Source organism: Colias philodice, chromosome 17, assembly GCF_061535455.1.
Source record: "Colias philodice isolate Cphi_HAF_F1 chromosome 17, ilColPhil1 Martin Lab GWU primary, whole genome shotgun sequence".
NCBI lineage: Eukaryota > Metazoa > Arthropoda > Insecta > Lepidoptera > Pieridae > Colias > Colias philodice.
Genome location: NC_143102.1, coordinates 8,202,189 through 8,225,160, shown reverse-complemented (window position 1 = coordinate 8,225,160; position 22,972 = coordinate 8,202,189). Strand labels below are relative to the sequence as shown.

The window sequence follows — 22,972 nt, the reverse complement described above, 5'->3', positions numbered from 1 at the left end:
CAAGTATAATTATTACCAACTTTTTATATAAACTATCAGAGGAATCATTTTTATACTATTGTTTTATTTTCCTCTCCTGTTTAACTGTTAAATGCAATTTATTTAGTAATACAACACTTAAAGTTTTTTTACCACAACAAGTCTATTACTGTGCAATTTTTTTTCCCTATTAATTTAGCCGTTAAACAAAAATAATATCAAAGTATCAGATTTCAACATTACGAACATAACTTTCACTTTTCAAATATAACTAAAAGATAGTCCAACTACATAATATATAATATTTTTTATTTATTTTCCGATAAAAGCCGAACTAGTACAAAATAAATCAGGAATGTTTTTTCCTTAAAAACATGTTAAAAAAAAGTTGTTATTACAGAATCAATATTTTTTTACGGAGCATCCCGTTATCTTATGTGTGAACATTGATACAAACTTCAATAAGGTTTTATTTGCACTTGCTTCCTAATCTTGTGTCAATATTGAATTTGTGTTTGTATTTATAACCTGACTATGAATACGGTTTTTATCTTACTGCGGTCTAATTTATTTTATCGAGGTATAGATAATGCTGTGAACTGTACCAAATAATTAAGTTTGTCTCATTAATTACATAATACACTTTTCTATAAATTATATCTAGGTAAATATATTTGACTCAAACAGTTACTAATGTTTCTTATATTTTCCAGAATTTTCCTCATCCTATCCTGGTTTAAAGAAATCCTTCCTAGTCCCTCAAGATCCTTTATTTCTTTTTAATGGCTGGTTTTAAAAATAAACTATTGATATCATTTTCATTCATTTTCGCCTGCATAATAATATATAGTATGTATTTATACATTTTCGAACATTATCACAATAAGAATAGTTTAAATTTTCCCGGTTTTATATTTATGATGTAGAAAATATTAAAGGCTCTTACTGTATCGTTTGTTCGCAAAATTTGAATATATTTTCCCCTGATTTGGACCATTTGACGGGATTTCTGACAATGAACGCGTCCAGTCGTCTAGAAAATGAACAAGTCCTCTCGGTTGATCGAATTTTTACGTAACACGAGTGTTTCATTAAAAGTTAAAGTAAAATGAAATATTCTTACCCTATTATACAACGACGGAACGGTGTTGGTACTTTAACGTAATACTTGAACATTTTATATGGGTTTATTCAAATTGCATTGTGCATTTACAGTAATTAATATGTAAATAATGAGTCATTGGAATATTACTTGCAGTTTCATTATACTTACCCTTTTAGACTTCCCTATTACTTAGGGCCGATTTTTCAATGCTTGGTTAAAACTTATCCGACCAAAAAAGTATTACACGATAATATTAAAATGTCACGTAAACTGTAAAATACGGGCAATTAGAATACGTTATTAAAATGGTTAGTTTTATACATTATTCGACGAATAATTTTTATCAAAGGATTGAAAAATCGGCCCTTAATATAAGATTTTGAAAGATTTTGAAAACAACTTTATTAATTCAAGATCTTGAAGATTGAAATGCAAATGTGTTGTAAGATTTCTCAAATTGTATTGTAGTATTATGATCTGACCTTGTAACCGGTTGCGTGTTTAAATGTAAATACGCTGTGATTATAAACAATTGATTAATAGGTAGGTACTTAGTGTTACAACTTAAGTTACAATCGATATTTTTTTAAACAATAGGTAGCTCTGTCTTGTAAGAAATAAAAAAATATAATAAACTGAAACACAAATTATTCAAAAATTAATTAAGAGTTAAAGAATAAAAAAATTTCATTCAAGAAATAAAGGATTTTCGACAAACGTAAATACATACCTACATTGCACATAACAAGTCTAATCTAAAATGTATCAAATGACTGTAACTCCATAGGTGACCTACAAAGGTCGGTTTTGCTTGTTCATATTTAAATTAAAGCCAAATTAGTTAAACACGATGGAGTGTGTAAATTGTTTCATAACAGCTTGAAACGTTACCTTGGCTGTGTTCAGTAAATAGAGCTTGTATGACGAGGTATTTCGAATTTCATAGCCTTGCTAATGATGTTTTAGATGTTTTGTTCTTATGTGTGAGATTAGATATGTTAGTATATATTTAAAAGAAATCTTTGTGCATGATCACATACCTATAACTTCCTATATAATTGTGACTGCTGATAATACATGTGTACATATTCCTATGTTTATATGTATAATATTTTTGGGCTATTTTAGACTATTAATGCACGATGAGGATGTATTACCTATTAATGAGGTCATTAGTCTGTATAAATCCGTTGCAGTTACCGAATATTATCTAATAGTGAAGTTCCTAGTTCTACATAGTTCTACGTTGCAAACGGTTTTTTCAGACACGACTAATGATAAAAACTATCAATCATTGCTTGTTAAAATCAATCATAGTGTAGGTATTTATTTATTTATTTATTTATGATACTTTTAATTATTTTCTTTTGATTGCCAATGCCTAATAGTAGGTATTCTACCTAAGCGTTAAAATATCTACCTATAGTAAAAAAAAATAATAAAACTTTTCTCACAAGTAAACTTTTAAATTAAGGTTTTAGAATAGCTTCGTATTAATAATATAAATGGACGATTCAAAACAGTATTTACTGGAAATTTGCTGCGGTACAGACATGATGTTCAACGATTCCATACAATATTATAATTAAAGCTGTGTTTGTTAGAAATCGTGTTGTTTTTCTTTCCTTGTCCCAACGGTACTTTTTTGCATAGACACCGGATAGTATAAGGATAATGTTGGCCGAGTATAAACGTAATACCTACGTCGCGTTAGAGCCTATATATTCTATGCTATTACGTATATACGAATGAGTTTATGAAACAAATTAAAGGGTCAATTAACATTTGAACGTTTATCGATTTGTATGCACCATAATCATTTGATGGCACTGCATATGACTAGCTGAATTAATTCGCGTAGAAAGAATGGGAGCAAATGTTTTGCGTCCTATTCTATTTGCATTGGTTAGAGGGAAATGGAGATATGTTTGTTTGTGCTCGAATTTGCGTAGATCAATATTTAAAATGTGTTTTGATAAAAATAATATGACTACGTAGCTTAGGTAGGTAAAATGTGGAGTTGCCTCGAGCGTGCCTAAAAGTATTGTTTTTCAGACGAACTGTACATTGAACCACAGACTAATAATAATATACTACGTATACAAATTGAACTCAATAATCAATATAAATATTTATCTATAGGACTAAAGTGTATTGGTACACTATACATTCCTAGTTTTATCGAAGTAAAATGTAAATAATCCCTAAATGATTCGCTTATAAAATTGAGTGATACGAAAGTCAGGGGTTATCTAGTTTAACGTACAGTAGATTAATTATTAAGAGATTTTTTTTCACAAATGTATTTTGAAGGTAAACCATACATATTATTTTTATAGTTGTTGTTGAGTTATAGCAAATTTCTGTTAAACTTTTTTGTGAATGTTAGGTGCTTGTTCTACACGATAATATGTGCATTTTATTTCAGTCCGGAAATGATTAGATAAAAATTGACATGATAAAAATCATATTTTCAACATAATTGATTGACGGATAACCAAGTTCCAATTAAAACAATTATCTTGTGATAAATATTTTACGCGAAATGAATGAAAATTTTGATGAATACGTTGAAAAGAGAAGAGGTGCTTCTATATTTTTTTTTCTAGCCAGTCAATGAAATAAATGTATAAACGATACGGCTAGAAATCAATGAGGCAGTTATTTAAGGTGCTATTTAGTATTTAATAAACATACTAGGCTCTCAATGAAACCGCTGAACAAGCTAGAAAGCTGCTGCAATTTCCAAAATATGTAAAGCATTAAGTATATCAAAATATACCTGTACATAGAGCAGAATTACTTCAATGCACAAGGTTAGTTAGTATTTAGGGCGAACTAAACAAATAAAAATAGGTCGAGCTGTATTTGAGGTACTTAAGTAGAACTAAAAACATCAATTGAATACGTAACTATAATAGTCTGAATCCTCGTACGTATGAATAGATTTTCTTCTCTATAACGTTTTAAATCCTTTCGTACTATATCACTTTTTTGTCTACCTACTCAACACTTATTAATATCCTAACATAGTTTCATTATTTAAAAGTGAACAAGTGAAATAAATAATTATTATTTCTAATTAAATACATTATTCTAATATCAACCGCTATCGTATCTATTAGGTACCTACCTGCCAATCCAGTATAATATATTTTTAAGCGCTGAAGTTAAAATAATATAACCTAGGACGTTCAATTTAGCAACTTCTAGTCCGGATTTACTAAAGTACGGACTAAGAAATTATATAAAAAACGATGGAAGACCTTCCTCTTGTATGGGAGCAAGGGCATAACAGAGGTCAAGATATATAACTCCGGATCATTATTATCATGTATTTAAAGGAAAAACAGTGTTAGTTTAAATTAAGGATTAGTAGTGATGCATAATGTTCGTACACCTATATGAAGTTAGGTACCGTACCCAATACATTAAGCATACCTACTCAATAAATGTTTTGATTATTAAGGGCCGATTTTTCAATGCTTGGTTAAAACTTATCCGTCCAAACACGATAATCCATACTAATATTATAAATGCGAAAGTAACTCTGTCTGTCTGTCTGTCTGTTACTCAATCACGCCTTAACTAGGTACTGAACCAATTTGAATGAAATTTGGTATAGAGATATTTTGATACCCGAGAAAGGACATACTTAGGCTACTTTTTATCCCGGGAAATAGGATTGGTTTTATCCCGGAAATCCCACGGGAACGGGAACTATGCGGGATTTTCTTTAACTGCGCGGGCGAAGCTGCGGGTGGAAAGCTAGTATTAAAATATCACGTAAACTGTCAAATAGGGGCAATTAGAATACCTACGTTTTTAAAATGGTAGTTTTATACATTATTGGACGAATAAGTTTTATCCGAGGATTGAAAAATCGGCCCTAAAACTCATAATATCTTGAAAATCTTTATAACAAAAAAAAAATGTGTGTTCTATATAGTATAGGTAGGTACTTATAGCAATTCTTAAACCCCGATACTTAGATCTAGGAAAATCGAATATAGATATTTCCTAGACACACACTTAACAGAATGAAAGTGTAACGAGGTTAAATTATTACTTCCATTTCGCTCGCCTTTAAATTGTAGGCTTTCATGCAGTAAGAAAAATTTCTCGGCTTTCGTTTTTACAAATAGCATAACCTAAAAACCCATTTTAACAGCAACCTTGTAGCAGAAACCATACAACTATATGAATGAACTTTAAAAATAGCGGCTCAAAGATCAAAGGCTTAAAGGTTTTAGCTTCTAGAAAATACGATACAGCGGGAGCTGTACAATATATTTCAAAGAGCTGTAGAAAACAATGCAAGGGCTTCAGTAAACTTTCGTCCTGAACAATCAGGTTTAATAAAACATTTTTTCCATTGTACTCCAAAAAGGTTTTTACCTATTCCACAGTCTATAAGTAAAAGGTAACTACCTAATTGTAATGAAATAATAAAGGATAAAATGGAAAATCTAAATTTGAAATCTAAATTCAATTGTGATGATTGGTTAGGGGGCGTAAATTAATTACGTGAGGAGTTTTGAATTTTCCTGATGCCCTCTATTTTTATATTGAAATATATTGACTTTTTATATTGAATTATAGGGCATGTTTAATCGTTTTAGCGGCAATTTATATTGTATAAACAACTGGATTGCGTGTTAGTAATTACGTCGATGGAATATTTTGAATTTGTTTGCTTTGGACAGCACAAGCTAAATATTATGTGCTGTCAGTCAATATAAATAAAAAGAAAGTTATGTTTAATCTGTGGGTTTTATAGATCGTATCAGCATAGATTATATTTTGATTAAGACTATACGAATAAAACTATTTAAGCTTACCGACTAAATAATTTTGTTGGTTTCTTTGCAGTTCAGGAAAGTGTAATTAATATTTTTAAGAATTTAAGTGTAGCCCAACCTAACTAAAAAGGGATAAAAATTATATATATAGTAATCTGTAGTATAACAGTAAACAAGTAACAGTCCATATTTGACTGCATTTACAGTTTATTTGTAGTGTCTTTTTAATGGCTTTTTGTGTTTGTATTACCAGAACAATGTTCAAGTCGTCTTGTTAGATTTTAAGAGCCGTGTGTCGGTTTTAATCTGTGAAAAAGCTTATTCGACGATTAGTAATCCGATCAATTGGGATTTAGTTAAGTAGATTTTGTAATACAAACATAAAGCAATTGACTGCGAGATTTGTGTTCTTCTTTCGTATCTATTCATATAATATGCATAGTAAGGTTATAAAAATATTAATTTGTTGTTAGGTAATATATTATTTTAAATGGTTGCGTTTCGCTTTCTAATTTACCAACAGTTAATAGAAACGTATTTAAATCTTCAATACTGTTAAAAAACTTATTAAAGTGCCCGTATTTACGCTACTGAAACGTTGATTAGTCACTTTGATAAAGTCACTCAACGAAATAAATTAAAAAGCGGAAACTACAAAATAAAACATTTGTGAATGTATTTTCGACTTTCGTTAGGTAAACAAAACTACATTATCCACAAAATCAACCTCATAACATCATTATACATAATATACTATGTATATAGGAATTCAACGTTCATTCAATTCAATATTACATTATTTTTGTAATGTGCCTGTATTGGTACGGGAGCCAGGAACAGATTTTATGACCAAGTTCCTCTCAAGCGGTAATTATTTATTTATTTATTTATTTTATTTAACACTTTATTAGTTGTACAATCAGGAAAACCTTAAAATTACTTACAGCTAAAAAACAGAGTACAACTAACTTCGCGGCCTTATCACTACGTAGTGATCTCTTCCAGGCAACCACGGTAAAAGGTAACGAGCAAAAAGGTACGCGGGACGAGAACAGGAAAAAAAAAATAATAATAATAGCAAGAAAAACCAAGAAAAAGAAGAGTTTTTTATCATACAAACATGTGTCTACATAAATTAATACATATCTAAATATATATAATATCATATACTTACAAACATGTACAAAGATAATAAATATAAATATACATAGACGCATACATAAATAAAATAAATAGGTATACATACAAATTATATATATACATAAATATTATATATCATATTCTGAAGGAAACACACAGATATTAAATAAAATACCTATATATATAAATGCCATGCATATCTATACATAAATACCACATATACTACTACATACATGTAAAATAATAAAAGAATGTTACTGATCCGGATCAACAGCGGAGAGAAAGTGATGTCTCACAAGATTTTTAAACCCCGAAGCGGTCTGGGCTTGTCGAATGTTTAACGGCAGAGAATTCCATAACTTCACGGAAATTGCTGCGAATGTAATTAGTAAAATGCATCAAAGTATACTATACTTTATTTTTTATCTATAGTCACCAGTACACCTCATGCCTATCTAGACATGAGGTAGGTACGGGACCTATGCTTAATACAATGAAATTGAATATGGTACGGGAGCCAGGTCCAAATTTGGTTCATTATTTCCTCTCAAGAGATAATTCGTCAGACGCATCAGAGTATAGTATTATAAAGCCTCGTGAACGTCAGCTGGAGCTCGGTTGGGGGGAAGAGCGGTTGTAGCCTCCCACGCACGTAGGAAAAAAAAAATACATTCATTCATTTCCTCTCAGCTAAAAATTTGTCAAATTGTAGCTAACCCAATATCTCAACGAAAAAAATAATCAGCTGGTTACAACATGGTGTATTATACGTCAGCTGGTGTCTCGAATAGAATTACACATTAACAAAATCATCGAGATACGTGGAATTCCATCAACATAAGTCCCCGTAAAAGATAAGTAATAACTTTATTAATTATATATTATACTATTATTTTTTTAAAGTGAAACTTTTATTACATCGTCTCAAACTTTTTGGTCTGTGTAGCGCATGTCGCGTGTATCGCGATATACTCGGCTGCCGAGTAGGTATACCTACTCGGCAGCCGACCGTCACGCGACATGCGCTACACAAAGCAGTATTCGGAACCGTTCGAACAGTTTCACTTTTACCGTGGTTTCATAAAACCACACAAAATTTTTTAATAATTATAGTTAACTAATGTTTTTAGTGGGTTATTTCATATTTGTTACACTTTTAGGTAGTTATGTGAATTTGATGATATGATAGTTATTTTTAAATGCAGTTTATAATATTTGTAAAAACATGTTGTTTGTAAAATCACGGAAAATAATTTTTTTTTTCATGTTCGAGACACCAGCTGACGTATAATACACCGTGTTGTAACCAGCTGATTATTTTTTTTCGTTGAGATATTGGGTTAGCTACAATTTGACAAATTTTTAGCTGAGAGGAAATGAATGAATGTATTTCTTTTTCCTACGTGCGTGGGAGGCTACAACGGCTCACCCCCCCAACCGAGCGCCAGCTGACGTTCACGAGGCTTTATAATACTATACTCTGATGCGTCTGACGAATTATCTCTTGAGAGGAAATAATGAACCAAATTTGGACCTGGCTCCCGTACCATATTCAATTTCATTGTATTAAGCATAGGTCCCGTACCTACCTCATGTCTAGATAGGCATGAGGTGTACTGGTGACTATAGATATAGTTAAAGCGAATAAAAAGCATTCTGCTCTACTCAATTCTATCTATATCTCAAAATTAATCTAAATTCACCAGCACATGCTTTAAACATTCGTATTTTCATAATACTATAGGAGTAACTGCAGTAATTTATTGTTATTAATAAAGCGCTGCATTCTGCATGAGGTTTTCGCTGCAGAATGAGTAATTCCCGTGAAGCTCCGATACACTGCTATAGCGCAAATATTTAGCTATTGTTCTAGGCATGACAGCTAGTTGCATTTTGACGATATATTATTACGTTGTATGCATGTTGAAGGCATGTTGTAGGCGAGTTTTTAGAATGCAAACTGCTTTTCCTGATGGGATTGCTTTTCCAGTGCTGAAAAAAAATAAAACAATTTATAAACCTGTTAGTATGTATAAATTCCCTTCTGAAATTGAACAGGTAAAATTGAATGCAATTGTACAGCTTGAGCAACTTATATTGTATACTTCACCTCAAACACGAAATAAATAGTAGTAGTAGGTATCCAAGTAAAGAACACACCGAAATGACATCAAGGTTAAGAATCTATACGGAAAGACAATCTAATTAAATAAATAAGACACGAAACAGTTTCATTGTAAATGTATATCAATTCTATCCATGAAGTTTTTTCCGGACTTTCTTATAAAATCCTTAGCGCCTTATCTGTCGTCATCATACACGACAGTGTCTGAAGATTTTCCTGATTCAGTTTTCCGATTTTATAAGTGTGTCGGAGTTATCATAATATGTGACACCTCTCGTTCGAGCTTAGTTTTTTATACGTGGAACAAAGCGTATAGTGTAACAAAAACTGTCTATGAATAAGGGGATGTAGAGGAGTACCATTGTATCGATGTTTTTTGAGTTATATTTCAAACAAAACCTTGACGACCCGGCTTTAGATTACATTCATGGTATGACCTAAAAGCGACTGACATTGTTGTATTCCTTCGTAGTTCGTAGTTTTACTCAAGTTAGTGATTATGTAAATGAATTATGCGAACTTTATAACCTTAGGAAGTTTTAACTTCAAAATGTTTTATTATCATGTACTTAATACTTATGTACGTAGTTATATGTAAGTGATATAGGTAGGTGAGTTATGTTAAAAGAAAAAAGTTTAAGATAAACGTTACTAATATTTGATATCTTCATATTAGATATTAGCCTCATTGTTATCCTAATAAAGTCATTTGTTGCGATTATTATGTTTTTGCCCTTGATTATTATCTTTTATCATGTCATACATCTATATACAGGGTGTCCCACTGTTGGTATACTAAGCTCAAAGGAGGTTATAGTTTTGCATACGCTGAGTACGTAAAAAATACTTAAAAAATTCCAGACGCATTTTTTTTTTCAAATAGATGAATTCTTAAAACTCTATGTGTACACCCATAACAAGCAACCCGCCCATTTTTGCCACAAGCACGTGAGCTATCGTTTAAGATTATGTTTTCATAGACAAAATGCTCACATTAGAGAAGCGGTATATGCCGGCTGCGCGAAGCTAGAGAAGAAAACATGAATTTTCAGGAAAAAATTATCAAAAAAATTTTGACGTAATTTTGATGTTTATGTATTTTTTACGTGATCAGTGTATGCAAAACTACAAGTCCCTTCGCGCTTAGTATACCAATAGTGGGACACCCTGTATAATCGGCAAACATATCTATTCGTAATAAAAATGATATGATACCATTATTATACTGAGAACTGTTATCTAAGTAACTACTTCTGAGTATAATTAAAGATTAGACTTGCGTATGTTCATCCAAAAAATTTAATAATATTATAAAGCAATTATATTTAATTAGCACCTATTCAAGCTAAATTAGCAAACGTTTTACAGGCGTCACAAATCAAAGCAATATCACAGTAACTGAATAACGTTTTAAACAAATCCGTATTATAGTTATGTAAACCAAACGTTGCACGTAAAATATTGTTGCTCGCATTTCGGAAACAGTATGCTGAAATTTGGTAGACTTCGTGCATTATAAAATGATTGTCTGAGCGCAGGCCTTGACTTTGTAATGAAGCTGCGAGTGCAATACAAAGCAATGTTCGTTCTGTCTCAGATTAGTTTCTCATTCATCTGTGCGACACGTGATATATTAAACCACAGATAATTAAACTGTGCCTTTTTAAAAAGACAACATGACACTGACACATGACACATATTTGACGTGTGCAGTTTGTATTGGCATGTGTTTCCAATTATTATTTTGATACTTTGTTGGTCATTAAAAATTAAATGAAAATTGTTAATTTTAATAGCAAAACAATTTCGCAAAACAACGTCGGTCATTATCTCAGATTAAATAAGGTAATTTACTGTTTATTTTTGAAATTTCAAGATATTGGTGTGCTTATGGGAATGATTTGAAATATTCGTTGGTTCTAGTAAGATACTGATAAGATTATGAATTAATGATAAGTATGATAAATTATTAATTATATTGTCAATCGTTACGAAAGCCTAACCTACTTTTGAGCCTTTTAGATATGATTTGTGCTGGTCATGCTATTCTTATTAGTTGTTAAATATTGAACGTCCTTCTACATATAGATAATATCTATATGTAGAAGGACGTATATTATATGTAGAAATAGAATCAAAATATTGATCCACTTTCTACAAACATGTCTAATATTCTTTAATAAAAATGTGTCATTGCGGTTTTGAATCGTGTAATATAATGTCTATGGCGGTACTTTTAATTTCCGCCGGATGAGGTCACACGTCACGATTACTATGCAAGGAGCCGGCAGCTGACAGTCTTATTCCGTTTTCGTTCGGAATTTATTAATAAATTGGATGGATCTGTCACAGGTATTACTTACATCATGTTCTATTTTTGAACACAATAAGGACCACAACGTTTGACAACTTTCTGACTACTTATAGATTAAAAAATGATTTCGCTCCAATACTAGGGCGTACCTACTAGGTATATTTTTAATATAATTTTAACAAGTTCTAGCATGGTATTTTAAAAGAGTGACGTGAAGATATTTTCGAGTCACCATTTTCTTTATAAAAATATCTATGAAGTGACCAGATATCTTATCATGATAGCAAGCAAATGATTTCTTGTTAAATAGCTTCGGTAAATATTACTGTGATTGCTTATCTTATCAACAAGAGATATATTTTAATATCGCATGTAATTTACGGTTTTGTAAATCCGAACAGATTAGATAATAATAAATTATAGATATGTGTATCTGGTCTGTTGATTAAGGAATTCGTGGTTAGTATGACCATAAAATATTTATGGTCATATTTATCACGGAAATGGTAAACTATAAACATATTAAATAATCAAGGTATATAATTTATAACTACAATTCGAGTAAATTTTAAATGTAATGTGTAATGAACGTCGACCATATTTTTATTTAGTTTTATGTCACACATTAGTTGCATGATGAGTTTTTTGTAAGTTTTCACTGGAAATCGAACCTGAGACCTCTCGGTTCGACGCTCACGCTTTATTGTTACCCAGGAGGAGGTAATCCTTGTTACTCAACATTTTATTGTTTCAACAATCTCCATTATGTTTCAAGTCCGAAATTCTCTCAAATCTTTTAACAATACAGTGAATAATCTTTTATTTCTTCGGCTTACTTTGGGCGGATACAAATCGTATTAAAGATGACAGCCGAATGCTTTACAAGAGAGTGGATTTTCCTATATGTTCAAAGGATTTAAGTTGGGGCTGAAAATTTTTTAACGCGGATGCGATTCGCGCGTAATGGTCCAAACGAATGTAGAAAAATGTACGTGTATGTTAACGTAAATGTTGGTGCTTTCTTTAAATAAATGCTTTTATTTGTTTTGACCATTTTTACTGTTGATTAGATGCTGTTATACCTGTTTATGAGAGAAGCAATATAATTTTTTATAATACATGAATTCTAATTTCTAACGTTTGTCAAAGCATTTTTATATTTTGACGTGTAGCATTTAAATGCTAGTAAATGGTGATATAAATGCTGTTTACATCAATAAAATCGTATAAAAAATAAGACGTCATTAAATTATTAATACGCGATTTATTCTACAAATCGCTCTGTTAGTGACTGCAAAATTGGTTCGTTCTTTCTTAAATACGGTAGATGGGTCAAGGGTTGCAGACATGTCCGTTTTTGTTATCAAAGGATACGCTAGTACATATATTAACGTCTTAGATATAACTCGAATGAGTCGATTGTATTTTTCTTTTGTAAGGCATTTAGTAGGATGAAGCTGGGTTAGCGTTGTTCTATATAAAGTGGTTTTACATTCATACAAATACTTGTAAATTAAGTTACCATAAATGTCACATTAAAATAAAGAATTAGACTATATGTATAAGTAAGTACAGTCACGAGCAATAATATATGCCTAGGGGGCGATGTGCAAAAATATCTGTCACTAGAACAAATTCAATAATATCTGTCTGCCCGTATACAGCAAAAATATCTGACATTAGTAGGCAGCATTATAAAGTGGCATCAGAATTATATGACGAAAATGTAGAGCAAATAATTGTGACAACCTCTCGAAGCATAAATATGTGACGTCACCTAGGAGGCAATAATATCTGACACACTTTTATATTTCTGTATTGTAAAATATAATTGATTCCTCACAAAAAGCATAAATATGTGACACTAGCTTTCCGCCCGCGGCTTCGCCTGCGTTTTCACAGAAATACCGCATAGTTCCCGTTCACGGCATAAATATGTGACTTCAACTAGGAAGCAATAATATCTGACACAATTTCATATTTCTGTATTTTGCATCGATTCCTCACAAAAAGCATAAATATGTGACCTCAACTAGGAAGCAATAATATCTGACACAATTTCATATTTCTGTATTTTGCATCGATTCCTCACACAAAGCATAAATATGTGACACCAACTAGGTGGCAATAATATCTGACACAATTTCATATTTCTGTATTTTGCATCGATTCCTCACAAAAAGCATAAATATGTGACATCAACTAGGAAGCAATAATATCTGACACAATTTCATATTTCTGTATTTTGCTTCGATTCCTCACACAAAGCATAAATATGTGACACCAACTAGGTGGCAATAATATCTGACACAATTTCATATTTCTGTATTTTGCGTTGATTCCACACAAAAAGCATAAATATTTGACATCAACTAGGAAGCAATAATATCTGACACAATTTCATATTTCTGTATTTTGCATCGGTTCCTCACACAAAGCATAAATATGTGACACCAACTAGGTGGCAATAATATCTGACACAATTTTATATTTCTGTATTTAGCGTTGATTCCACACAAAAAGCATAAATATGTGACATCAACTAGGAAGCAATAATATCTGACACAATTTTATTTTCAATTTAATATTGAATAAATATAAAATAAATAAATTTTATTTTAACTACGTTGTTTTAAAACATTCCATATTAATTAACATGTGCCGTCGTTGTATACTACATATCTATTGTATGTCTAGATATTATATCCTACTAGCTTAACACCCGCGGCTTCGCCCGCGTTTTCAAAGAAAAACACGCATAGTTTCCGTTCCTGTGGGATTTCCAGGATAAAAGCTCTCATAAGCGTTAATCCAAGTTACCTTCTATGTGTGTGCCAAATTCCATTGTTTTGTCTTTTATTTGTGTGAAAGAGTAACAAACATCCTTACATGATACTCACGAACTTTCGCATTTATAATATTAGAAGGATATCATATCATGACAAAATTAAAGTATTCATATACTTATATGAATATTGAATACCCACTTGGGTAGATCTATTTTATTTGAAGGTTCAGTGTAACCTTCGTGTATTATTTAGAAATTGTTTTGTTATAGGTATTTGACGTTAGCGGCGTTTGACACGATTGCTCCGTTATTCATTTTCATTTACCTATAATATTGCTATTATTTTATTGAGTATCGAAAATTATGGCAAGTTACCATATTATCGTAATTTCATTTGAATAAAAAATATTTACAAAATATAACTATTAATGTGTCTTTTGTTCATATTCTTACCCCAGCAAAATACAAAACACTAATTCAATAAAAAAACATTTGGCCTTTTTAAAATCCTATACTATCTATATATATTCTACTAGTCCTACTATAATCCTACTTCCTATCCTACTAATCTTGTATTATAAATGCGAAAGTTTGTGAAGATGTGTATGTGTGTGTTTGTTACTCTTTCACGCAAATACTACTGAACCGATTACAATGAAATTTAGCAGACATATAAAGGGTAACTTGGGTTAACACATAGGATAGGTTTTATCCCAAAATTCCCACGGGAACGGGAACTATGCGGCATTTCTGTGAAAATGCAGGCGAAGTCGCGGGCGGAAAGCTAGTGTCACATATTTATGCTTTTTATGAGGAATCAATTATATTTTACAATACAGAAATATAAAATTGTGTCAGATATTATTGCCTCCTAGGTTACGTCACATATTTATGCTTCGAGAGGTTGTCACAATTATTTGCTCTACATTTTCGTCATATAATTTTGATGCCACTTTATTATGCTGCCTACTAATGTCAGATATTTTTGCTGTATACGGGCAGACAGATATTATTGAACCCGTTCTTATGACAGATATTTTTGCTAATCTGCAAATGGTAATATATTTATGCTTCTGACTGTACATTAGTAGTTACGTTTATGAATGATTGCTTCAAGAAAAAGATACATTTGATTTTTGACCTGATGAATAAAACATTTCAGTAATTGAATACTGACACACATTTTTGGCATTATCTCGACTCGATTTGATTTGAATCAAAGGGTTTGTCGAAATCTACGATTCGTTACACCCGGGGATAAATCAAAGCCATTCGTATTAGTAACTCATCCATGATCGGAATTTAGACATCATTTGGTATTTATTTATATGAATAAAATAAAATGTTCCGATAAAAGTTTCTTTGTTACTAGTAAATTGAGAAACATCGGTATAATATATAAAAGTATTATTTTATTTATTTATATATAAATATATATTATCTTAAATTGCCTTTCATTCTACAACCATCAACGAAATAGGCAAAGTATAAATAAAATATGAAGTTCATATAAATGTTCGATTCTAATAAGAATTGTTAGTAAGTAAATATTAGATTTATTTTTCCGTTTCTGATCCCTAGAGGCTAAATACAGCAGTGTTTGAAAATTGAGCCAATTATCAAATTGGCTCATTTTATTTTTATGAAAAAATACCTACTATGTAATTCATACGAGAGCATTGTAGTAATTGAGAGAGCTTTAGGTAAGTGGATTAAGTAATTGTAACTATGTAATATGCGCTTATGTATTACGATATTAATTGCAATACAATGTCTATCGTCCAATATCTCCCTAAGAGCCCCCGCAGACCACAGACTTTTTATCGGCCGATAGTTTGGTCGGGCTCTTAATCAGTACGCAGATGTAAGCAAATGCGCACACTATGACGATTAGGTATCGGCCGATAAACAAGTTTGATGGGCTTCCCGATTCAATTCAAACTAAACTGTCGGTAAACTATCGGCCGACTGTATAATCATTATTGACTCCCTACCACACGCGCACACACGACGATTTTTTAGTCGGCCGACTAAGCCGATAGTTCAGTTCGCTCCGAGCTTTGACAGCGAATGGTCGGCCGCGCGTGTAAAATGGTATGGGAGACATGCATAGAGTATTTATATATCATATTGTGTACAAGCCGGCGCATTCCTTTTCTTAATCAGAGCGCATTCTAAATTTCAATTTCAAAATTAGAATTCTGATTGGTTTTGTTTTTGGTCGATTTTTGTATAAATACGGGTATTGTGTGCAAATAAAATTATTACAATCCGAAACGTCTTTGAGTTTACAACCCCTCTACAATGGCGTCACTTTCTCAGTCGCTTATTTCGGAATCTTCGATCATTACTTTGATCGAGGAAGTCGAAAAACGCCCTGCACTTTACAAGAAAAATCTAAAAGAGTACTGTGACGTAAATGTAAAAAAAAACTGTGGGAGGAAGTTTGCGAAGCTGTTGTTCCTGATTGGAATGAGCTTAGTGCTCAAAATAAAACAAATCAAGGTACGATACATTTTTATTTATTTACATTACACTTTATTATATTGACACGGAATTGAGCCTGCAGGAGATATAAAGTATGACGACATGTATTGCCGAACATTATTCATATTATTTCTTCCTCGGTTATTTCCATTTGTATTGAAGTTATTCATGGTACAACTGTAGAGAGTGTCTTTAAAATGTATTCCATCTTTGATTCGTACATAATTGTGTAGGACACAGCAAGCTTTAATAATTTTAACACAAAAATTAATATTTACGTCAATTGGACGGTGAAAAATACGCCATTTATTAGCTAGAATCCCGAAAGTACATTCAACCATGCGTCGAGCTCTTGTATGTCTATAGTTGAAAATTCGCTTGGTGTAGTTTAAATTTCTTTTTGCATAAGGGCGTAATATATGATTTCCAAGTCCAAACGCTTCATCGCCTACGACTGAGAATGGAATAACATCTCCGACATCATCATTAGGCAATTGCCTTCCAAAAGGAATATTTAGTCGATTCTCGGAAAGCCGTTTACCCATTTCTGATGTTTTAAATATTTCCGAATCACTAGCTGTTCCATAAGAACCAACATCAATGTACACAAATTTATAATCGGCATCTGTCCAAGCCATCAAAACGCAGGAGAAGAACTTTTTGTAGTTAAAATATGATGAACCGGAATGTTCTGGCTGTATCATCCGTATATGTTTGCCATCGATCGCTCCAATGATGTTTGGAAAATTTGTGCGACTGTAGAATTCGTCTGCTATTTCAATCCAGTCATCTTCTAGTTTGGTTGGCATATATAACGGTTGAAGCATATTCCATATTTGCTCACATGTACTTTTTGTAATATCTCGTATTGTAGAAGCTCCCATCAGATAATCAAAAGACAATGAATTGAAACTTGCTCCAGTAGCCAGATACCTGTAATGAATTAATTATATTTTATTATTTTTCAGGCCGCGATATACAAAAAAAATGGGCCAATTTACGGACTTGCTTTCGCCGAGAATTAAATGCACAAAAGAACACAAAGTCGGGGCAGGCTTCGGTCAAGAGGCGTAAATACGTATACTTTGAACAATTATTATTTTTACTTCCATGCATGGAAAATCGTCAAACGGAAGGTAACCTGAACCTGGCCCAGGATACTTCAGAAAATGCGGAAGATGATGAAGAAACTGCTCCATCCGCTTCCGCACCTTCCGCACCTCCTCGCCAGAAGAAAACTCGTGTTTCGAAGAATACGGATTTGGATGAAGCAATATTAAAAGCATTAAATGAGACTAATGTTGATGAAGATGTAAACTTTGCATTGTCTCTTGTCCCATCACTCAAAAATTTAACCGCAGATGAAAAACTCGATGCTAAGATTAGTATTCTTAACGTATTTAAACAGATAAGACTTGGTAGGCGTGTTCAGCCTCTTTCTCAACCAACATACACCATACTGCAACAACCCATAAACTCTTTTCCTGTTTACCAACGAGGGACTAACATCTTGCCGCCACAACAACAATCTCAGGCTTATACATCCGGTTCTACACCATCCCCCACTATACCACAAACAACCATTCAAAATGTTTCATCACCAGCTGATTCCAACATGTCAGCCGAGTCATATTATACAAATTTTTCAGAAGATTCCCAAATATACGACTTGTAAACTTGGCATTTGAATTATTATAATAAATAATTAAAAATATGTTTTGTGGTTTATCTTACCTTATCGTAACGCTCAATCTCTCCTCCACAGGTATAGATAGTCTTAAATTTGTATCCTCCTTCGCTATTCCTGGTCCAATTAATTTGACAAGTTGGTTGAAGCTAGTTATGCTCATTCGATAAAAGGCGAAAAATTTTTTCGGGTAATCGAGTAATTTGGAATGCATAGTGTAAAATTTTCCATTTAATAATCTATCACTAAAGATAGGATGCACCCAATACTCTCGAGCTCTCTTTTAGAGCCCCCGCAGACCACAGACTTTTTATCGGCCGATAGTTTAGTCGGGTTGGCCTGCTAGTACGCACACCGAGCCAACTAAACAGTTCAGTCGGTTATGAGTGCGCAAACTATCCAACAGTCTGCCGACTATTTGCTAGTTTCTAACCAACTGTTGAAAAGAGTGGTCACACCGCACAATGAAAATTAATAAAACATTGTATAGAATTGTTATTATTGCTCTCATACACCGGAGGAGGAAAATTAAAAAGAGAGCCCGAGAGTATTGGGTGCATCCTATCTTTAGTGATAGATTAAAATGGAAAATTTTACACTATGCATTCCAAATTACTCCATTACCCGAAAAAATTTTCGCCTTTTATCGAATGAGCATAACTAGCTTCAACCAACTTGTCAAATACAGAGTACCTACTCTTTTAAGTCTTTCTTATAAAGTGGAGGGCGTTTTTCGACTTCCTCGATCAAAGTTACGATCGAAAATTCCGAAATAAGCGACTGAGAATTGAGCGACGCCATTTTACAAAACATGCGCGGCCGACCATTCGCTGTCAAAGCTCGGAGCGAACTGAACTATTGGCCTAGTCGGCCGACTAAAAAATCGTCGTGTTTGCGCGTGTGGTAGGGAGCCAATACTGATTATACAGTCGGCCGATAGTTTGCCGACAGTATAGTTTGAATTGAATCGGGAAGCCCATCAAACTTGTTTATCGGCCGATACCTAATCGTCATAGTGTGCGCATTTGCTTATATCTGCGTACTGATTAAGAGCCCGACCAAACTATCTGCCGATAAAAAGTCTGTGGTCTGCGGGGGCTCTTAATTTTCCTCCTCCGGTGTATGAGAGCAATAATAACAATTCTATGCAATGTTTTATTAATTTTCATTGTGCGGTGCGACCACTCTTTTCAACGATTGGTTAGAAACTAGCAAATAGTCGGCAGACTGTTGGATAGTTTGCGCACTCATAACCGACTGAACTGTTTAGTTGAACCGGTGTGCGTACTAGCAGGCCAACCCGACTAAACTATCGGCCGATAAAAAGTCTGTGGTCTGCGGGGGCTCTTAACGGTATGCGAGGAATCTGGTTGAAGTTTGTGCACAGGTATGCAATAATCGAACCATTGTACTTTTTATGGTATGCGGCTGTGACACATATAATTACGTAGTAAGTATTATTTGTATATTGTTTAATGCATATTTGATGTTATTGTTTTCATTTAAGGCCTGTATTTCGTTTACTTTTTAATTACTAAAGACAAGGATCGGAAACGATGTTTTGAAAGATGTATATTTTTCTTATATAGTACTAGCAAACCGGGCGAACTCCGTTTCACCATCAGAGACACCTTTTCTTTGCTATAAACCTCACGGAGGCCGAGACCTTTCCAACATCCAAAACCGTGGAAATCGGTTCGTGCATTCTGGAGTTATAGCGTCAGGATGGAAAATCCGACTTATTTTTATATAGTAGATTATAGGTATATAATCAAGCTTAAGTGCTTCCTTCGAAATACATTACGAAAAGTGTTTTTAATATACCTATTTGCTTTTTCCTAATCTCCGTATAAACGTAAACGTAAAATCTTATGGGCGGGCCGTTACCCGCTGAAACATGATGCCATTTCTGTTTTTTATAGCCATTCTTATTATTCATTGACCCTGGGAAATTATGGGGGAAGAATTGTAAATTTTTATATTGTGTGTACTACACGGAGGTTCCGAGAATTTACAGAGAAGTCTGTTTTAGAGAAACAATTGAATATAAAATAATAAGTAATTGGTTACGGTACGTGTCTTTACAACGATATGCGTGAAACATGAGGTTGCTGAACTAACTTCGGCAGCGACGATTTTCTTTCATACATTTTTTGTTATATTTTAATGAATTGATACAGCGTCAGCTAACGCAATAGGTACTTATTTTCGTCTTAAAGTATTATACCTAGTATTAAATATTTATACAAAATTGTAAAATAATTTTTCTAAATTGACTAACTTCAAAATAAAGTGCGTAACAAAGTTAAGAAGAGTGGCAGCTGGCCAGAAATCCAAAAAATAACAACTCAGTCGAGATACTTTCAATATTTTCTAAGATTATAAAACTTATTGGCAGACGTGATATTTACTTGTTACACTGGCACTTTTTATATCTACTTATCTTGATTGTAGACCTAATTTCATGCCCCTTGGAAAAACTAGATAACATCAAATCTGTGTGAAAACCATCCAGTAATTTTATACAGCGTTAAAACGATGCCGGAAATTCCCATTAAATTATAACTATTTACATAAATGCTTAATCGTGATCTGTACACAATACAATATTGATCATGATATACAGAACGCTACATATTAAATTTAATCACCCTTTATAACAACACATGTTTGTACAAATACCAGATAAACATAAACGGCCAGTAATTAAAATACGAGCTTGATAATTCTCATCGGTATTTAAATTAGTAATTTCGAGGTATTATATTGCCGAAGTATAAATTAAAGTGCTTTAAAACTACGAAACGTTGTACTACAATTGTTCTAGTTTGCATTTGATTTTCAAATACACATTTTCAAACTAACATGGCATAGACAATACAGGCTATTTGCATAGAGTAAATATGAACAATATATTTGTGTTATTTGACTTAGATTGCTTCCCAGTTCGTGGATTTGCGAATCGTGGAATATTTTTGAATTAAGGTACAGATGTATTGTGCTATGAACTTTTTACACCAATATTATGAAGAGATTTTTAGAGGCTAGATTTTTTGTTTGTCTTACTGGAATATCTCACAACAACTTTTTTGCGTCATTAGGATGCTACATTATTTCTTAATGACGTTTACAACACTCCTTTTACACGGGCGAAGCTGCTTTCAGAGCTGGTTATATTTTTTATATAGTCAATACGGATAAATTAAAAGAAATGTAAATTTTGGCTACAGAAAATTTAACCTGAATTTTAATGATCTACAAGCTGTAATATGAAAGAAAGACGCTATAAAATATTTATGAAGATTTGCTTAAACTAAGGTACATGACTTCATTTGTTTGAACATCGTTGTTATAAACAGAATGAATTATTTATTACATAATCGATATTGATTCAAGTTTAGGTAACGAAAGCATTACTAGGTAGGTATTATAATTTATAACATATTATGTTCGATAGAAATCAAACGTTACACTTGATTGATGATTCGATACATTATTAACTAAATATGACAATTAGAAGGACTTTTAAGAAGGACTACAAGTAGTGTTGCAAAAAAGGCATTGCGTTTTCGGGAAAGATTAACATTAATTATTGATAGATTAACTCAATAAATGGGTTATCTAACACCGAAATAATTTTTCAAATCGGACCAGTAGTTCCTGAGATTAGCGCGTTCAAACAAACAATCAAACTTCAGTTTTATTATATTAAATATAGATTCTGTAGCAACAAAATGTATTTACAAATTGATCCATACATCTTACAGACGGGATCTATTTACATTGGAATATTTCAGCTTACATATTTTATCAGCGTGGGCGACAAATAAATAGTTTCAAGTGATTTATTGGTTACTTATTTAGGAGTTATTGGAAGGCCGATTGAATTTGTATTGTCAATACATTTGTTGTTTTGTCAATATAATATATTACCGTGATATTACCTGTAATTGTGTATAGTTCTAGTCATGAATAAATTAGAAGATGTCTTTCTATAATAGGCTGATATTTTTTTATTTGTCACTATTAATACTGCGATGTAATTAGAACTTTGTTTAAAAACGCGCATTATAACGTTTCAAACAATATTTAGGTATAAACTTTCCAATTTTAAATTACATTTAAGTTATTCCTTACAAAACAGTGTTACAAATATTTTCAAAAGTAAAGTATTAGATACATTAATAAAACTTACAAATGTATTAATGCTAAAGTGCTCAGGACGCTTTAACTAGATTTTCTTTCAAAGGCTGCACCAGGAGCGTTCTCGTAGATTGTAGATCTAATTTTCCGATACACAGCGTTCTATCAAATTGTCTAGTGTAATGTATTTGATACGTATCTTTGTAATAATATAGTGCACGAACAAACAAAGCTTGCACTGGATTTAAATTCGAGTTAGACCATTGTGTGTCAAGCGATATTGTGTTGTATTTGTAAGCAGCAGAATCTTTCTGTTTGAGTGCGCTATCTGTAAGCTACTCGTTGTAATTTGAAAATAGCTTAAGTCATGAGGAAGTTTAGCTACATAATATCATGTTACAA

General features: G+C 32.4%; 2 protein-coding genes across 2 annotated transcripts in view; both read left to right on the top strand.

The window, feature by feature from the left end:
- beta4GalNAcTA (beta1,4-N-acetylgalactosaminyltransferase A) overlaps positions 1-22,972 on the top strand; it is a 141,474-nt gene that overhangs the window by 2,159 nt on the left and 116,343 nt on the right. The window lies entirely within an intron of this gene.
- On the top strand, positions 16,622-18,454 carry LOC149481206 (uncharacterized). The gene is made up of 2 exons (XM_089705436.1): positions 16,622-16,758; positions 17,709-18,454. Exon 2 carries the CDS (start codon positions 17,855-17,857, stop codon positions 18,413-18,415), a length of 561 nt encoding a protein of 186 aa, XP_089561562.1. The 5' UTR covers positions 16,622-16,758; positions 17,709-17,854; the 3' UTR covers positions 18,416-18,454.

What these genes read in the sequence shown, in the direction of transcription:
- LOC149481206 (XM_089705436.1), top strand. Translation starts at nt 17,855, where the DNA reads ATGGAAAATCGTCAAACGGAAGGTAACCTGAACCTGGCCCAGGATACT.